The sequence below is a fragment of the Neoarius graeffei genome, chromosome 3 (genome assembly GCF_027579695.1).
Source record: "Neoarius graeffei isolate fNeoGra1 chromosome 3, fNeoGra1.pri, whole genome shotgun sequence".
NCBI classification, from domain to species: domain Eukaryota; kingdom Metazoa; phylum Chordata; class Actinopteri; order Siluriformes; family Ariidae; genus Neoarius; species Neoarius graeffei.
Genome location: NC_083571.1, coordinates 72,055,926 through 72,070,862, shown reverse-complemented (window position 1 = coordinate 72,070,862; position 14,937 = coordinate 72,055,926). Strand labels below are relative to the sequence as shown.

Below are 14,937 nucleotides of genomic sequence, written 5' to 3'. Positions count from 1 at the left end.
AAAAACAGCTATTAACCTACATTCAATCTGGCAGAGCACTGTTACGTCTGCAGCTGATTACACTCAAAATGCCACTTCCCAGAATTCACAGCGGCCTTCAAACACGGCTGCCACGAATTACAGCACTCACCCTGCACTTCACTGCTCACAGTCTCCTGAGTTTTAATAATTTACATCTGTTTACAATCACCACAGCTCACTGTTTAAAGACTTCAACTCTCATGGTTCACTATGTCTGACTTTACCTGTTTGGACTTTGCCTTTCCATATTGTCTCTGATATTCCGTTTATACTTCGCCTGACCTTCGCCTGTTTTTTGATACTACATTTTGCTTCATGATTTGGATCTGTTCCCCAGTGTGCTCTTAATAAACACACTGTTCTGTCAAGTTTATTTGTATAGCGCTTTTAACAACAGACTTTGTCACAAAGCAGCTTGTACCTGTCTGATGAGCACAAGACGTTTGTTTCGATTGTTTTATTTTGATGAGAAACAGTATCATGTGTATATATGGAGTTCTAAAACCTAACAAATTAAACAAAAATGACTCTCTCATCAGCGTGAAAATCAGTTGTGTGATTTATGTTATGTGCTCGACTTCATACGAGCTTCACTCGCTATTTAGATTAGCAAAGCATGATGATAACTGCAGTAGCTCCACTGACCAGAGGCACCGACGATCTCTGCTGTCATACATGTCAACCTCTGGTCAATCAAACCTGTATAACCAACCTCCAAAATCCGTATTTCCCTTATAAAATCCTTATAAGATGCAAATTAAAATAATTTACCTAAAATTTTAATGATAATTAACAATGATATATCCAAGTTACTTTTTATTCAATATTAATAACAATAAACCTTCAGAATGAATACAAAGCTCCAATGTTTGACAAAAACACAAAGTGTCACTCTAATGTTCTGAATTGTACTCCATGACAGCTTTTTTAGCAGTCTGCACCAATACCTCACTAGGCTGCATGTCACAGCAAGTGTCTGTGTTGATCTTGCCAGAGTGCCCATTCAGAATCTTTTCAGTCGCTAGTGAAAGTCGCTCAGGTGGAAATACGCTTTTCAAACAAAATGTTACTTCCCGGTTGGCTGGATTCTCGCAATGTGGTGTGCGCATGATCAAAAGTGGAATGAAGTCTCACTACCACAAGATAACGTGCAATTTCATAAGACTCTTTACTGGCTGTATGTGGTGTACAGTACGTTTGTAAATGTTATGCGCTCTTTTATCATTGTGGGAATTGATTGTAGCTCTAAACAAATATTGAAGTTTTTTTAAAGAATCCGTATAACTTTATTTGTACGCCCGTATACTACGTTTATTGAATCAAATCCATATAAAATACGGACATTCTGTATAGGTTGACATGTATGTGCTGTGTCCTTCTGAGCTTTATTTTCCTTCATAATGTTGCTGGACAAATTTACTGAGAAGTCATAAATGACAGGAGAAGATGAAACCATGACGAGTTTATTGTGTACATTTTTCAAAAATTTATGTCAAACAGTAAATGGAACTGAATGAGAGAGTAGAGAACTGAATGGTCTGAGGAATCATTTGTGGCTTTAAGGCGAGATATCTTTTAAATTCAGGGTCTAAAATTATCACCTGGCTCTCATCATATGCGAGTAAAAATCTACGATGGTGAATAAAATAAACGAGGTGAGTCTCCATCGGCTGAAAGAGGCCAATTTCACCACAAACTTTCATCACTACAACACACAAGTTCACTGAGTACACTTTGTTCAAAGGCTGGTTGAAAAATAGTTTCACTTTACCAGCCATCAGTGAATAGACCAAAAAAATGAATTTTGGAGCATGCCTAATTTGCATAGACTTAACAACACTTCAGTTTAGTTCTCACTGAAATCTCAGGTCCATTTTATACACATGCAGAGAAAATGAACGATCACCTGTCACTTTCTCCACACTTTTTCATGTGAATGTAAAGTTAAAAAGACTCATACGAGTTCTTCAAATAGTGCTAGGTGATTAGTTAGGTTGGTGATTATGTAAATGAATATGCAAATGTGAAAGAACTGTGTCATCTATAGTTGAAAATAATATAAATATGATTAAATGTTTTGCTAGACACTATTGAATTGATGACTGTTCATTCATCCATCTGTTGCCACTTATCCTGTTCTACAGGGTCGCAGGCAAGCTGGAGCCTATCCCAGCTGACAATGGGCGAGAGGCGGGGTACACCCTGGACAAGTCGCTAGGTTATCAAAGGGCTGACACAGAGACAACCAACCATTCACACTCACATTCACACTCCTTGTGTTGCCCCATCCGTTATCTGTAGCTGCTTATCCTGTTCTACAGGGTCGCAGGCAAGCTGGAGCCTATCCCAGCTGACTACGGGTGAGAGCCGGGGTACACCCTGGACAAATCACCAGGTTATCACAGGGCTGACACAGAGACAAATAACCATTCACACTCACATTCACACCTACGGTCAATTTAAAGCCACCAATTAACACTAACCTGCATGTCTTTGGACTGTGGGGGAAACCGGAGCACCCGGAGGAAACCCACGCAGATACGGGGAGAACATGCAAACTCCACACACAGAAAGGCCCCCATTGGCCACTGGGCTCGAACCCAGGACCTTCTTGCTGTGAGGCAATGGTGCTAACCATGCCACCCCACGTTGATGACTGTGTTTGTGTAAAACAAAAGTAACAATAAAATATCTAGCACTATCTTTTCTTTGGTCTGATAATAATCTGATGATCAGTCTTCAGTTCCAGTTGATTCTGTTCCGCTGTTGCTGCTGCTGCAATCACTGTACATAAACCTGGTAATAAACTTCTGTTGTCACACACAGAGTCATGATTTCTTCTGTTTGGAAAAAAAGAAAATGAAAGACAGAGAAATCAGTACGTTTATCTGAAACAGTGACATCAGAGTCCACTACAGCCCACTGTAGACACTTCTAAAGCTGTGAGACGGCTCTCAAACATCACACACATGAGCTCAGTAACATCTAAATCCACTCAGACCACAGCTTTCACAAGAACTTTAACCACACTGAAATCCTCCATGTTGTGAAACTCGAGTTCTCTGTGAGAAAAACTGCTGCACATCACACTGAACTGTCGGGCTTTATTTTTATTTTCAGAGTAAAACATTTGTCACTGTCTGTCAGTCCATCAGTTACTGACCTGAGTGCGTTTATTATGATTTATTTCAGAATACTGTACTTCTTCATTCAGGCCTTCAGTTGCAGAAGAGTTTGCAAAGATATAAAAAAAAAAAAATATATATATATATATATATATATATATATATATATATATATATATATATATATATATATATATATATATATATATATATATCTCATCTCATCATCTCTAGCCGCTTTATCCTTCTACAGGGTCGCAGGCGAGTTGGAGCCTATCCCAGCTGACTACGGGCGAAAGGCGGGGTACACCCTGGACAAGTCGCCAGGTCATCACAGGGCTGACACATAGACACAGACAACCATTCACACTCACATTCACACCTACGGTCAATTTAGAGTCACCAGTTAACCTAACCTGCGTTTATTATGATTTATGTCAGAATACTGTACTTCTTCATTCAGGCCTTCAGTTGCAGAAGAGTTTGCAAAGATATAAAAAAAAAAAAAAAAAAATATATATATATATATATATATATATATATATATATATATATATATATATATATATATATATATATATATATATATACATACACACAGACACTGACTCATAGATCAGGAGAAATAAGATTGGTAAAAGTGATGTGAAAATGATTAAAATAAAGAAATCAAAGCTGTGTGTGTAAATTGAAAGTTATTCCTAATCATGTGGACTGTGTGTGATACTGTTCTGTACATGTTTGTTAGAATTGCAATTTAAAATAAAAAGTCAAATGCAGAATTTTTGTTTTTTCAAGATATGAATAAATTCCCAAATAACAAAACAGGAATTATTTGCAGTAATGCATGTTTAGTAAGAAATGAGATGAGAGGCATCGAGGTAAATTTCACTTCTGCTCTTATTCTTTCAGACAAATAATGAGACAAATACCTGCCTTCTGTACGCCGACAGGGTCCAATTAATTTCTTTCTCCACAGATACACATACATCACGATTACTAGCATGACTAAAAGCACAGACACCACAACTGGAACAATCACAGTCCTCTGCTGATGAGAAACTACATCTGTAATTTAACAAAAAAATTAACACAAATTTATGTAAGATGAAAAAGCAGCATCATTAGTTTTGTCCATGTATAATAATAATAATAATAATAATAATAATAATAATAATAATAAATTATTATCAATCCATCCATCCATTATCTGTAGCCGCTTATCCTGTCCTACAGGGTCGCAGGCGAGCTGGAGCCTATCCCAGCTGACTACGGGCGAAAGGCGGGGTATACCCTGGACAAGTCACCAGGTCATCACAGGGCTGACACATAGACACACAACCATTCACACTCACATTCACACCTACGGTCAATTTAGAGTCACCAGTTAACCTAACCTGCATGTCTTTGGACTGTGGGGGAAACCGGAGCACCCGGAGGAAACCCACGCGGACACGGGGAGAACATGCAAACTCCACACAGAAAGGCTCTTGTCAGCCACGGGGCTCAAATCCAGAACGTTCTTGCTGTCCCTTACAGAAAAACCACATGAACTTCACATGTGATTTTTCACATGTGATCACATGTGACTTTTGATTTTGTGGAATGTTTTCCACATGTGCTCTACATGGTAATACATTACAAAATCTGATACCATGTATTCCACATGTTACCACATGGTAACATGTGATCACATGTGGTAATGTGATCACATGTGAAATACATGGGAAATTCATGTGTTTTCTCTGTAAGGGGTGAGGCGACAGTGCTAACCACTACACCACCGTGCGGCCCTATTATTATTATTATTAAGTCTGCGATAGTATGCATGTTGGTAAAAATTGTAGAAATCTGAAGTCCAGTGTGTTTTTAGAGATGAACATTGCTAAACTGGTTTATTTATATTTTCATACAATACTGTATGATTTCTATCTGTTTTTTCTTTGTTTTTTAATGCAGAGAAATATCAAACATCATAAAATAATTTGTCGTGAGTTTGACAGGGTGAAATCTGGTGTGATCATGGCATGAATTGACATTCCCACAGCTTCACATGGGGAAAAATACTTCATTTATATCATGGTGTGAATTGGCCTTTATAAAGTACATTACAATTTGAGTACTATTGGCTAAAATCAGCGTTAGTGAGATAAGAGAAACCAGAAATGAGAAATGGACATCTTTGTTCGGGCATGTCTATACCGGAGGTGGGTTTGGGACGCACACTACATGTGAAAATGGCTATCAATATGGAAACAGAATATGGTTTATTGGACTGAAAATTAACTGTATAGACTCATAGAAGACATTTTTGTCATTGAATATTCAGGCATGTTGTTGAAAAAAACACATTTTTTGTGATCAGTACAAGTTTGAGAAGAGGACGCTCATATTTTATGTAAAAAAAAAAGACGTTCTAGGATTAGGTGAGTAAACAAATAAAATACTGTTATTGTCATCAGTTTAACTACTCAGTCTTATTATTTAGTTCTTTGGATAGAAAATTATTTTTTAATAGCAAAAAAAGAAAAATCGGGCCTTTTGGCAATGAAAATGTTAAAATGGACGTTTTAAATGCAGGCAGCAGGGGGCGTGAGAGGGTTCTTCTGTGATTGTTTTCTAGTGAAGTGAAGGACACAGATGAGTGACATTAGGTGGGTTTGTAGCAGTATTATTGCTAATGAAGTTGGCTCACTTTTTATAGATTTGTATTACTGAGTTTAGTCGTGAGATTACAGGACGTGAGATGTCCTTGTTCCAGAATCGGTGGTGGTCCCACTAGAGGGCGATGCTGCATCAGGAGTTAAACATTTGTCTCGTACCTGAGTTCAGAGAGCAGTAGTGTGTGATGTTGATTGTGGTTGCCTCGTTACTGACTGGGTTGGAAGCCACACAGCTGAACGTGTGAATGTCCGCCATCTTTATTTCTAGATGAAGACTCAGTGTGATGTTGGATGAGTTGCTGCTGCTGGTGTAGTTTAATAAAACATCATTGTCTTTAGACCAGAAGAGCTTCAGTCCTCTAATGTTCCTCACAGAACACAGCAACGAACAGAACTCTGAAGAACTGGAGGATGTTTTCACCACCTGAGGAGCTGAAACTCTCTCTGTACAGAAACATCATGAACAATCTGAGAAGTTAAAAATTGAAGATTCTTTATATCTAAAATCTGTGAAACACACTCACCGTACACCTCCAACTGATAATCCTGTTTTCCCTGCGGCTCTTTAGTGCTCTCCACTGTGTAAAGTCCTGAATCATCTGTTCTCAGGTCTGTGAGAGTGAAGAACCCACTCTGACTGTCCCACTGAAGACGATTCACAAACTTCTCACTCAGGTTTGTGTCGCTGTATTTATTAAATACCTGTCCAATTGTGTTAGTTTTATAAATTACATTGCCAGAAACAGGGACACTGGTATGGAATGTAAAAGACTCGCCTACAGCACCGATCACTTCCTGAACTGAAGATCGACCAAAAGAGCTGAAGGTCTCTGAAAGAGAAAACAGACCTGAGAGTCTCATAGAAGAAGAAGAAGAAGAAACCTTTATTTGTCACATGCACACTTCAAGCACAGTGAAATTCACCTTCTGCATTTAACCCATCTGAAGCAGTGAACACACGCACACATACCCAGAGCAGTGGGCAGCCACACTACAGCGCCCGGGGAGCAGTCAGGGGTCAGGTACCTTGCTCAAGGGCACTTCAGCCCAAGACTGCCCCACGTTAACCTAACCTGCATGTCTTTGGACTGTGGGGGAAACCAGAGCACCCAGAGGAAACCCACGCAGACACGGGGAGAACATGCAAACTCCGCACAGAAAGGCCCTCACTGGCCGCTGGGCTTGAACCCAGAACCTTCTTGCTGTGAGGTGACAGTGTTAACCACTACACCACTGTTATGATGACTCATAGAAGAGTCATCATAAATACAATGCATTCGTCAAATGCTTTAAATCATTCAAATAGAATAAAACCATCATCGTCATCATCATCAGGTTTCTGATTATTGACTAATTTGACTTTAGAGTCTCAGAACATGTGCATGTTTCCTGATTCTCTTGACACAATTTTATTTTGTGCAACTGCAGATCTGAAGTTAAACAATGTCTGAAATCCTACACACACTTAACACCTTTTACTGTTATATTCCGAAATAAAATCTGCACAAAAGCCAACAAATATACAGCAACTCTCCAATTCACTCAGAAACAGTCGGAGTTTGTCCTGTAATAACGATGACCAGAAAACATTCGCAAAGCTGCACCTGAGAAGGTCTTTATGTGTACACACACACACACACACACACACACAGCACACAGTATAATTACATTACCTTACTCTATTTCTTAATACATGTCTAAATTTTACTGAGTTACATCTGAACAAAATAACCCAAAGTTTACTACATTGAGTGTAAAATGTAATCAGCTGCATTTCCATTTTTTTTTTTTGTGTGTGTGTGTGTGTGTGTAATATATGAGGTGCTTAAGTTATTTTTTGGCTGAATACAATCTGATTACAACTAAAACATTGATAAACAGCTGAGCCGTAGTGATAATAACAATAATCCGAGTCATTTATTTTAGAAAAACCTCAGCTGATAATCTCAAAACACATATACATATATATACACACACACACACACACACACACACATATATATATATATATATATATATAAACACTATATCTAATATATATATATATATATATATATATATATATATATATATATATATATATAGATATATATATAGATATAGTGATATATATATATATATATATATATATATATATATATATATATATATATATATTGCTAGAAGCAATTTCCATTCATTAATTTGTTCTGAAAAAAAGATATATATTTTGTATTAAGTTAGATTTATACATTTGTTCTTTTATTGAAGCTGAGCTAAAATAATGAGGTCTTAATTCGAATATTTTACTCTGTTACTTTATGCTTTACAATGAAATTTTCAGCATAAAGCATCTCTGTATCTGTGAATAAAGTGTTTAGTAAAAAAAAAAAATCACTCAACAATTTGTGGAGAAATCTAAAATACATTATTTTACCTGTTACTCTGGGAAAAGGATCATTTCCCTCTTAATAATAATAATAATAATAATAATAATAATCATCATCATCCATACCGGGCGGCACGGTGGTGTAGTGGTTAGCGCTGTCGCCTCACAGCAAGAAGGTCCGGGTTCGAGCCCCGGGGCCGGCGAGGGCCTTTCTGTGTGGAGTTTGCATGTTCTCCCCGTGTCCGCGTGGGTTTCCTCCGGGTGCTCCGGTTTCCCCCACAGTCCAAAGACATGCAGGTTAGGTTAACTGGTGACTCTAAATTGACCGTAGGTGTGAATGTGAGTGTGAATGGTTGTCTGTGTCTATGTGTCAGCCCTGTGATGACCTGGCGACTTGTCCAGGGTGTACCCCGCCTTTCGCCCGTAGTCAGCTGGGATAGGCTCCAGCTTGCCTGCGACCCTGTAGAACAGGATAAAGCGGCTAGAGATAATGAGATGAGATAATCCATACCTGACAGGAAAAGGAAAAGTAGACTCAGGCTGTGATGAAAACGTTTCCTCATTTTGCTGTCTCGTTCTGACTTTTGATTTTGTCAGCAATAATGTGACTGATGGAGGCCAAATGATTCTGTGAAGTGACTCTTAAAGACTCGTTCGTTCAACTTGTTAAACGATTCACTTCCTGCTGTCAGAATAAACCTCCTTCATAAACAACTCTCTCCACACAGATCCATCAGACTTCTAACACTGAGCTTATTCACTTCAGCACAAACTGAGTAAAACTTTATTTTTCATATTCTATTATATTTATATCCAATCATTCCCATGTTCTCAGATTTTTTATTTAAATACTGAATTGACTTTCTTCTAAAATGAATTAGTTATTTAAAGCTCTCAAAAACGTCAGGAGAGCATGATGTTGGTGCTACGACACAAATATATCACAGCATTACACACGGGGGTGACTTTATAATTTATTAGTCCTGGAACATGAACGTAGACCTGGCGACTTGTCCAGGGTGTACCCCACCTCTCACCCATAGTCAGCTGGGATAGGCTCCAGCTTGCCTGAAACCCTGTGTACAGGATAAAGCGGCTACAGATAATGGATGGATGGTTATATAAAGCCTGAATCCTAACCCTAACATTTAGTACCAAACTCGAGTAATTTCAGTTATAACAATAAATTATCCAACGAAACCAGTGAGACAGAATAAAAGTAGAGAGCTAGAAAAGAAAAGCAGACTAACGCGACTAGTTAATAACTTAACTAAGCCTACACTATACACCTCCTTTTATTATATGACACATAATGCTGAAAGGCCATTTTGTGTGTAATGTAATGTTATTTATTTGTGTATTTGTGAGGGAAAATGTGTGTACGTAGTAAGAATGGAGGTTTTTCTTTTTTTCAGTGACTGAACATTGTTTTTGATCCAGTGATCCAGCAGCAAAACTGACTCAAATGCTGGGTTATTATCACATTCATACCAAATGTCGCATTTTGATGACAACCCAGTGGCTATATTATACATATTAGACATTAATTACGCAAAAGTTATATTAATGTAAGAAATAAACCAACAAAATGACTGAACCTGCTCAACCCAGTGATTGTGTGAAATAACCCAGCACTTTTTGTTTTATTCTTGTTAGAAAGAGATTAATATAATCAAATATAGTCTTTCTTACAGAGACTTGACCTACAGTTTGTTGCAGCCATTTTATTTTTCATTCAGCAGAAATACAGCACTGAGACTCTCCAGAGTAAAGCAACTTTTTTTGAAAAACCCTTGAAATGAAATAAAATGACCCTTAAACATTTGTGTGATTATAATTTATGACTGGACTCATTTACAATGTTTATGATCAATTCTTCTTCTTTTGGCTGCCGATTAGGGGTCGCCACAGTGGATCTTTCATCTCCATTGCTCCCTGTCTTCCGAATCCTTCTCTACCACACCTGCCACTTTCATGTCCTCTCTCACCACATCCATGTATCTCCTCTTTAGCCTTCCTCATTTTCGTTTGCCTGACAGCTCCATCCTCAACATTCTCCTTCCAACATGCTCTGCATCTCTTCTCAGGATGTGTCCATACCATCTCAATCTCATCTCTCTTAGCTTAATTCCCAAGCTCTACACATGTGCTGTCTCTATGATCTGCTCATTCCTTGTCCTGTCCAACCTCGTCACTCCCATCGCAAACCTTAACATCCTCAACTCCGCCACCTCCAACTTTGCCTCCTGTCTCTTCGTTAAGGGTACGGTCTCCAATCCATACATCACAGCTGGTCTCACTACTCTCTTATACATCTTACCTTTCACTTTTGCTGGGACTTTCCTATCACAAATGACTCTCAAAATCCTTCTCCAACTGCTCCACCCTGCCTGCACTCTCTTTCTCACCTCACTATCGCAGCCCCCATTTTCCTGTGTAGCAGGTGGAATTACCTCTTACTCCGCAGTTTCCTTGAGATCTGGCTGCATTGGGAGGGCCCAGTCCAATTAATCAATGGCGTGCGTCACGAGCCTATTTATGGTAGAGTGATTTTGAACTCTGGAGGCGTGACGACCCCCCCTGCTGTTTCCTGTCACACCCCTTCCCGTTTACCTGTGGCTGTGTATCCACTGTTTGGCTTTCCTCCGGTCTTGTCCAGCTGTGCATTTTGTGTGCAGTGACTTCCGAATGTTCTCTTGGCATCTGTATTAAGTGCAGATGACCCATGGAATTCTGTGAGCCTCGCTGGGATTAGGCGAGAAGTTTTGGATCGTGTGGTATGTGCCCCTCCCCCTTGAATTCCTACTACTCTGAGTTTATTAAGTGTGGCCAGGGCCGGTTCTGGAGGGGTAGCAACGGTAGCATTTGCACCCGGGACTGGTGTGGAGAGGGGCCCCAAAAAATAAGATAAAATAAAGAGTTCTCTCTGTTCCTGAATAAGTGCATTACTGAGTGTCTCTGAGCAAAGGAGAGCCTGAACGCTGCAGCCTCCCTATTGGCTGTTTATTGGCTGTTTGTAAAAATGTATCAATTGTTGCCCCTCCCACGGGAATCATCGCGGACTCGAGAGACGAGACCTGACGAGTTAGTTCGTTGGTAGCAGAACAAAATGTCTGGACACAAATCGGGTTTCAGAAAAGGAAAGAAAAACGCAGGGTCGAAAATACAAAAAAGGAGACAGAAAATGCAAAACGAGTTTTTAAGGTAGGACAAATGGTTACTTTTTAAGGCAGCCCGCCGTGGCTGCAGGCTCATTTATTATAGCCCATTTAGTTAAAATAGTTGATGTAAAATGTTTATAGTTATGTGATGGTTGTCCTGATTTAGACTGGTGTGTGGGTGTGTGTGTGTGTGTACGTGTTTTTTTTTTTTGTTTTTTTGGGGGGTTGCGCGATGTTGTACCCGGGTCCAGATTAGGGTACAACCGGCCCTGAGTGTGGCGTTAATTGAGTATTTTGCGTGTTTTTTAGGTGTTGCCGGTTTTGGTCCGGGTTTGCTGCTGTTCTTGCCAGCGCGTTTCTACTGAGTGCTGTTTTCTCTGATTGGTGCAGCTGCCTGTATGAGGAGGGCTGCGAAACCACCACAGCACTTTAACACTAGTTTTAACTTTTGTAGGGTGTGTGTGTGTGTGAGACTGTTTGTGTGCCTGATCATCATTTATAATCAATGTGTGTGCTTGGAGTGTGGTATGAGGGATATTTTCTTTTCTGTTAAATTGGGTATTTTTGTTTCAGTCCTGCTCAGGTTTTACCTACTGGAAGGAGGCTCTTTTTCTATAGCTGTGGATAGCCAGTGGGCGATCTTATTGGGCCTGATTTATGTTAATGCCTTTTTTATTTTTTTTTATTTATTTTATTTGGTTTAATGCTCACGAGAGCTTATTTTATGTGAATTTGTGTGTGGCTAGTAACCACGTCTGCCAACCTTTTCTGCCGTGGCAAGCAGCCTTTGGTTGCCAGCTGTATGCCAGTACTGGTGGGAGGCCATTGCAAGCTGTGGATCATCAGTGGTCCACGTAGTTTCCCTCCCTTAGTTTACATCGTGTGTGGTTGTGCATTTTAATTGGTTAGTTTGTTGTGATCTAGCTGTGTTATTTCTTTGTTTGATTTTCTCTCTTCATACCTTTTTTCTGTTTATTTACTTTTCAGGTACTGTGTGCCCAAGGCGGGGTGGCAGCTGATTCCTTAGGTGGTGGTGCTTCCTATTGTCTGCGTGTGTGTTCACGTGTGCCTGTGTGGAATTCTCCTTTTATGTTTTTGATTTTATTTGATTTATTTTGATTTGGTTTGTAGTGAGTGTGACACGTGGGCTTGCATGGTGTGCCTCTTTGGATCTCTTCTCCGTCTCCTGGTATCTTGCCCCCTGCTGGTAGGCCTCGGCCCTGTTAATATTGATTTTTCCTTTACCCTTGCCCCACATACATGTTAGTCCTTTGGAGTGTGAATGAAAGTGATTTGTGAAGTAAAGGAAAGAATTATTTTGTAAACATTGTAACAAAATAAAATAGCCTTTTTGTATTTTCATAACTTTGGTCTCTGGTGTCTTTAGTCAAACGAACCTTGCGTGTCAACATAGTGAAGTGTTTTCTGGTTAATATTCCTGGGGTGAAAGTCCCCTGGTGGCGTAGTCAGTAATTGCTCTTTGGCTCTGTTTAAGGTCCAATTTAGTCAACGCGTTGGTTTTCTGCCCAAGGCCACACCTGCATAGTTGGCCCCAGGTATTTGAATTCACCAACTTTCTTTATGTCTACTCCTTGCATCTTCACTGCACTCTCATCCCCATTCTCACTGATGGACATGTATTCTGTTTTGCTACTGCTCACCTTCATTCCTCTTCATTCCAATGCATACCTCCATCTCTCCAAACCCAACTCAACCTCCTTTCTACTTTCACCACATATCACAATATCATCCACAAACATCATGTTCCATGGTGACTCTTGCCTCACTTCAGCCGTCAAGCTATCCATCACTATGGCAAACATGAAAGGACTCAAAGCAGATCCTTGATGAAGTCCCACCTTCACCTTGAACCATTCAATTGTTTCAACTGCACACCTCACTGCTGTTTCACTGTTCTCATACATGTCTTGCACCACTCTAAGATACTTCTCATTCACTCCACACTTTCTTATACAATACCATAACTCATCTCTTGGCACTCGATCGTATGCCTTCTCCAGGTCTACAAACACACAATGTAGCTTTCTCTGGCTTTCCCTGTACTTCTCCATTAACATTCTTTACCTCCTAGGGCTTAGCGGTCACATGCGTGGACAGCACTTTTTAGAAATTCGGAACAAGAATCCACATATGTGGACATACTTTTTCTCTAAAAGTACATCTTATCAAAAGATGATGCTTAGTTTTTATTCTAATCAGGTTCTAATAAGCCCAAATAGCAAAGAGAAATAAAAAATGCATGTAAAAAAATAACTTGGGCCTTAGGAGGTTAAAGCAAAAATTGCATCCGACGTGCTCTTCCTTGACATAAACTCGTACTGCTGTTCACAGATTGCTATTTCTCATCTCAATCTCGCCTCCAATACCCTTTTCCATAGCTTCATGGTTTGGCTCATTAATTTTATCCCTCTGTAATTACTGCAGCTCTGTACATCTCCCTTATACTTGTATATTGGGACTAGCACACTCTCCATTTATTTGGCATTTTCTCATTCTCTAGGATCTTAAACAATCTCGTTAGGAACTCCACAGCCGTCTCACCCAAATATCTCCAAGCCTCAATTGGGATACAGTACCATCTGGTCTGACTGCTTTCCCAGTCTTCATTCTTTTCATGGCTGCCCTCACCTCATCCTTATGAACCAACTCTGCTTCCTGATTTGCTGTCTCCAACGAATCTGACCTTTTCTCTCTTGAATTCTCCTCATTTAATAAATCCTCAAAGTACTCTTTCCACCTTCTGAATACACGCTTTGTTTGTCAGCACATTTACATCTTTCATCACTCTTACCTGCTGTACATCCCTTGCTTCCTTGTTTTTCTGCCTAGCTAGTCCGTACAGGTCTTTCTCTCCTTCTTTGGTCTCCAGTCTTTTGTACAACTCTTGGCATGCATCTGCTTTCGCCTTCGCGACTGCTCTTTTTGCCTTCTGTCTCGTCTCTCTGTATAACCGCCTGCTTTCCTCATCTCTCTGATCATCCCAATTCTTCTTTGCCAGCCTCTTCTCTTTTATAATTTCCTGCACTTCTTTGTTCCACCACCATGTCTCCTTGTCTTTCTTCCTCCTTCCCGATGACCACCCTAGCACCTTCCTTGCTGCCTCTTACTAGTATAGCAGTAGTATCCCAATCTTCTGGCAGACTTCCATTACCACTCAATGCTTGTCTCATTTCTTCCCTAAACTCCTTCTGATGTTCAACCTCTCTTAGTTTCCACCACTTAATCTTCGGCTCCACTATTTCATACTTCCTCTTTTTCACTTGCAAGCTCATCCTGCACACGACCACTTGATGTTGTCTAGCTACACTCTCCCCTGCCATCACTTTACAGTCTCCAGTCTCCTTCAGGTTACCCCTTCTACAGAGTATGTAGTCCACCTGTGTAGATCTTCTGTAAAGCACATTGAACTGCCACTGTGTATGAAATGTGCTATATAAATAAACTTGCCTTGCCTCCACTCTTAAATGGCACCCTGTGCTGCTCTTTCTTCTCGAAGTATGTATTGACTATTGCCAAATTCATCATCTTTGAAAAATCAACCACCATTTGCCCTTCCACATTTCTCTCTCTTACACCAT

The 14,937-nt window shown here is 39.8% G+C and overlaps 1 protein-coding gene across 2 annotated transcripts; it reads right to left on the bottom strand.

Moving 5' to 3' along the window:
* Window positions 1-1,488: 1,488 nt before the first annotated feature.
* LOC132882888 (SLAM family member 5-like) lies at window positions 1,489-8,770 on the bottom strand. 2 transcript variants are annotated; one of them, XM_060915989.1, is made up of 5 exons: window positions 8,689-8,770; window positions 6,334-6,639; window positions 5,969-6,253; window positions 4,079-4,214; window positions 1,489-2,861 (listed from the first exon to the last, which is right to left on the bottom strand). In XM_060915989.1, the coding sequence occupies exons 1-5, from the start codon at window positions 8,738-8,740 to the stop codon at window positions 2,720-2,722; spliced, it is 921 nt and encodes a 306-aa protein (XP_060771972.1). In that variant the 5' UTR covers window positions 8,741-8,770; the 3' UTR covers window positions 1,489-2,719. The 2 variants fall into 2 exon arrangements, with proteins under 2 accessions (XP_060771972.1, XP_060771973.1); XM_060915990.1 differs by having other exon boundaries at window positions 4,083-4,214.
* Between the last annotated feature and the right edge of the window lie 6,167 nt (window positions 8,771-14,937).

Coding starts and splice junctions, on each gene's coding strand:
- LOC132882888 (XM_060915989.1), bottom strand. CDS start 8,740: ATGAGGAAACGTTTTCATCACAGCCTGAGTCTACTTTTCCTTTTCCTG. Junction 6,640..8,688: donor ACTTTTCCTTTTCCTGTCAG/GTATGGATTATC, acceptor TTTCTCTTTCAG/AGACCTTCAGCTCTTTTGGT. Junction 2,862..4,078: donor TGTCGGCGTACAGAAGGCAG/GTATTTGTCTCA, acceptor TTTTCCAAACAG/AAGAAATCATGACTCTGTGT.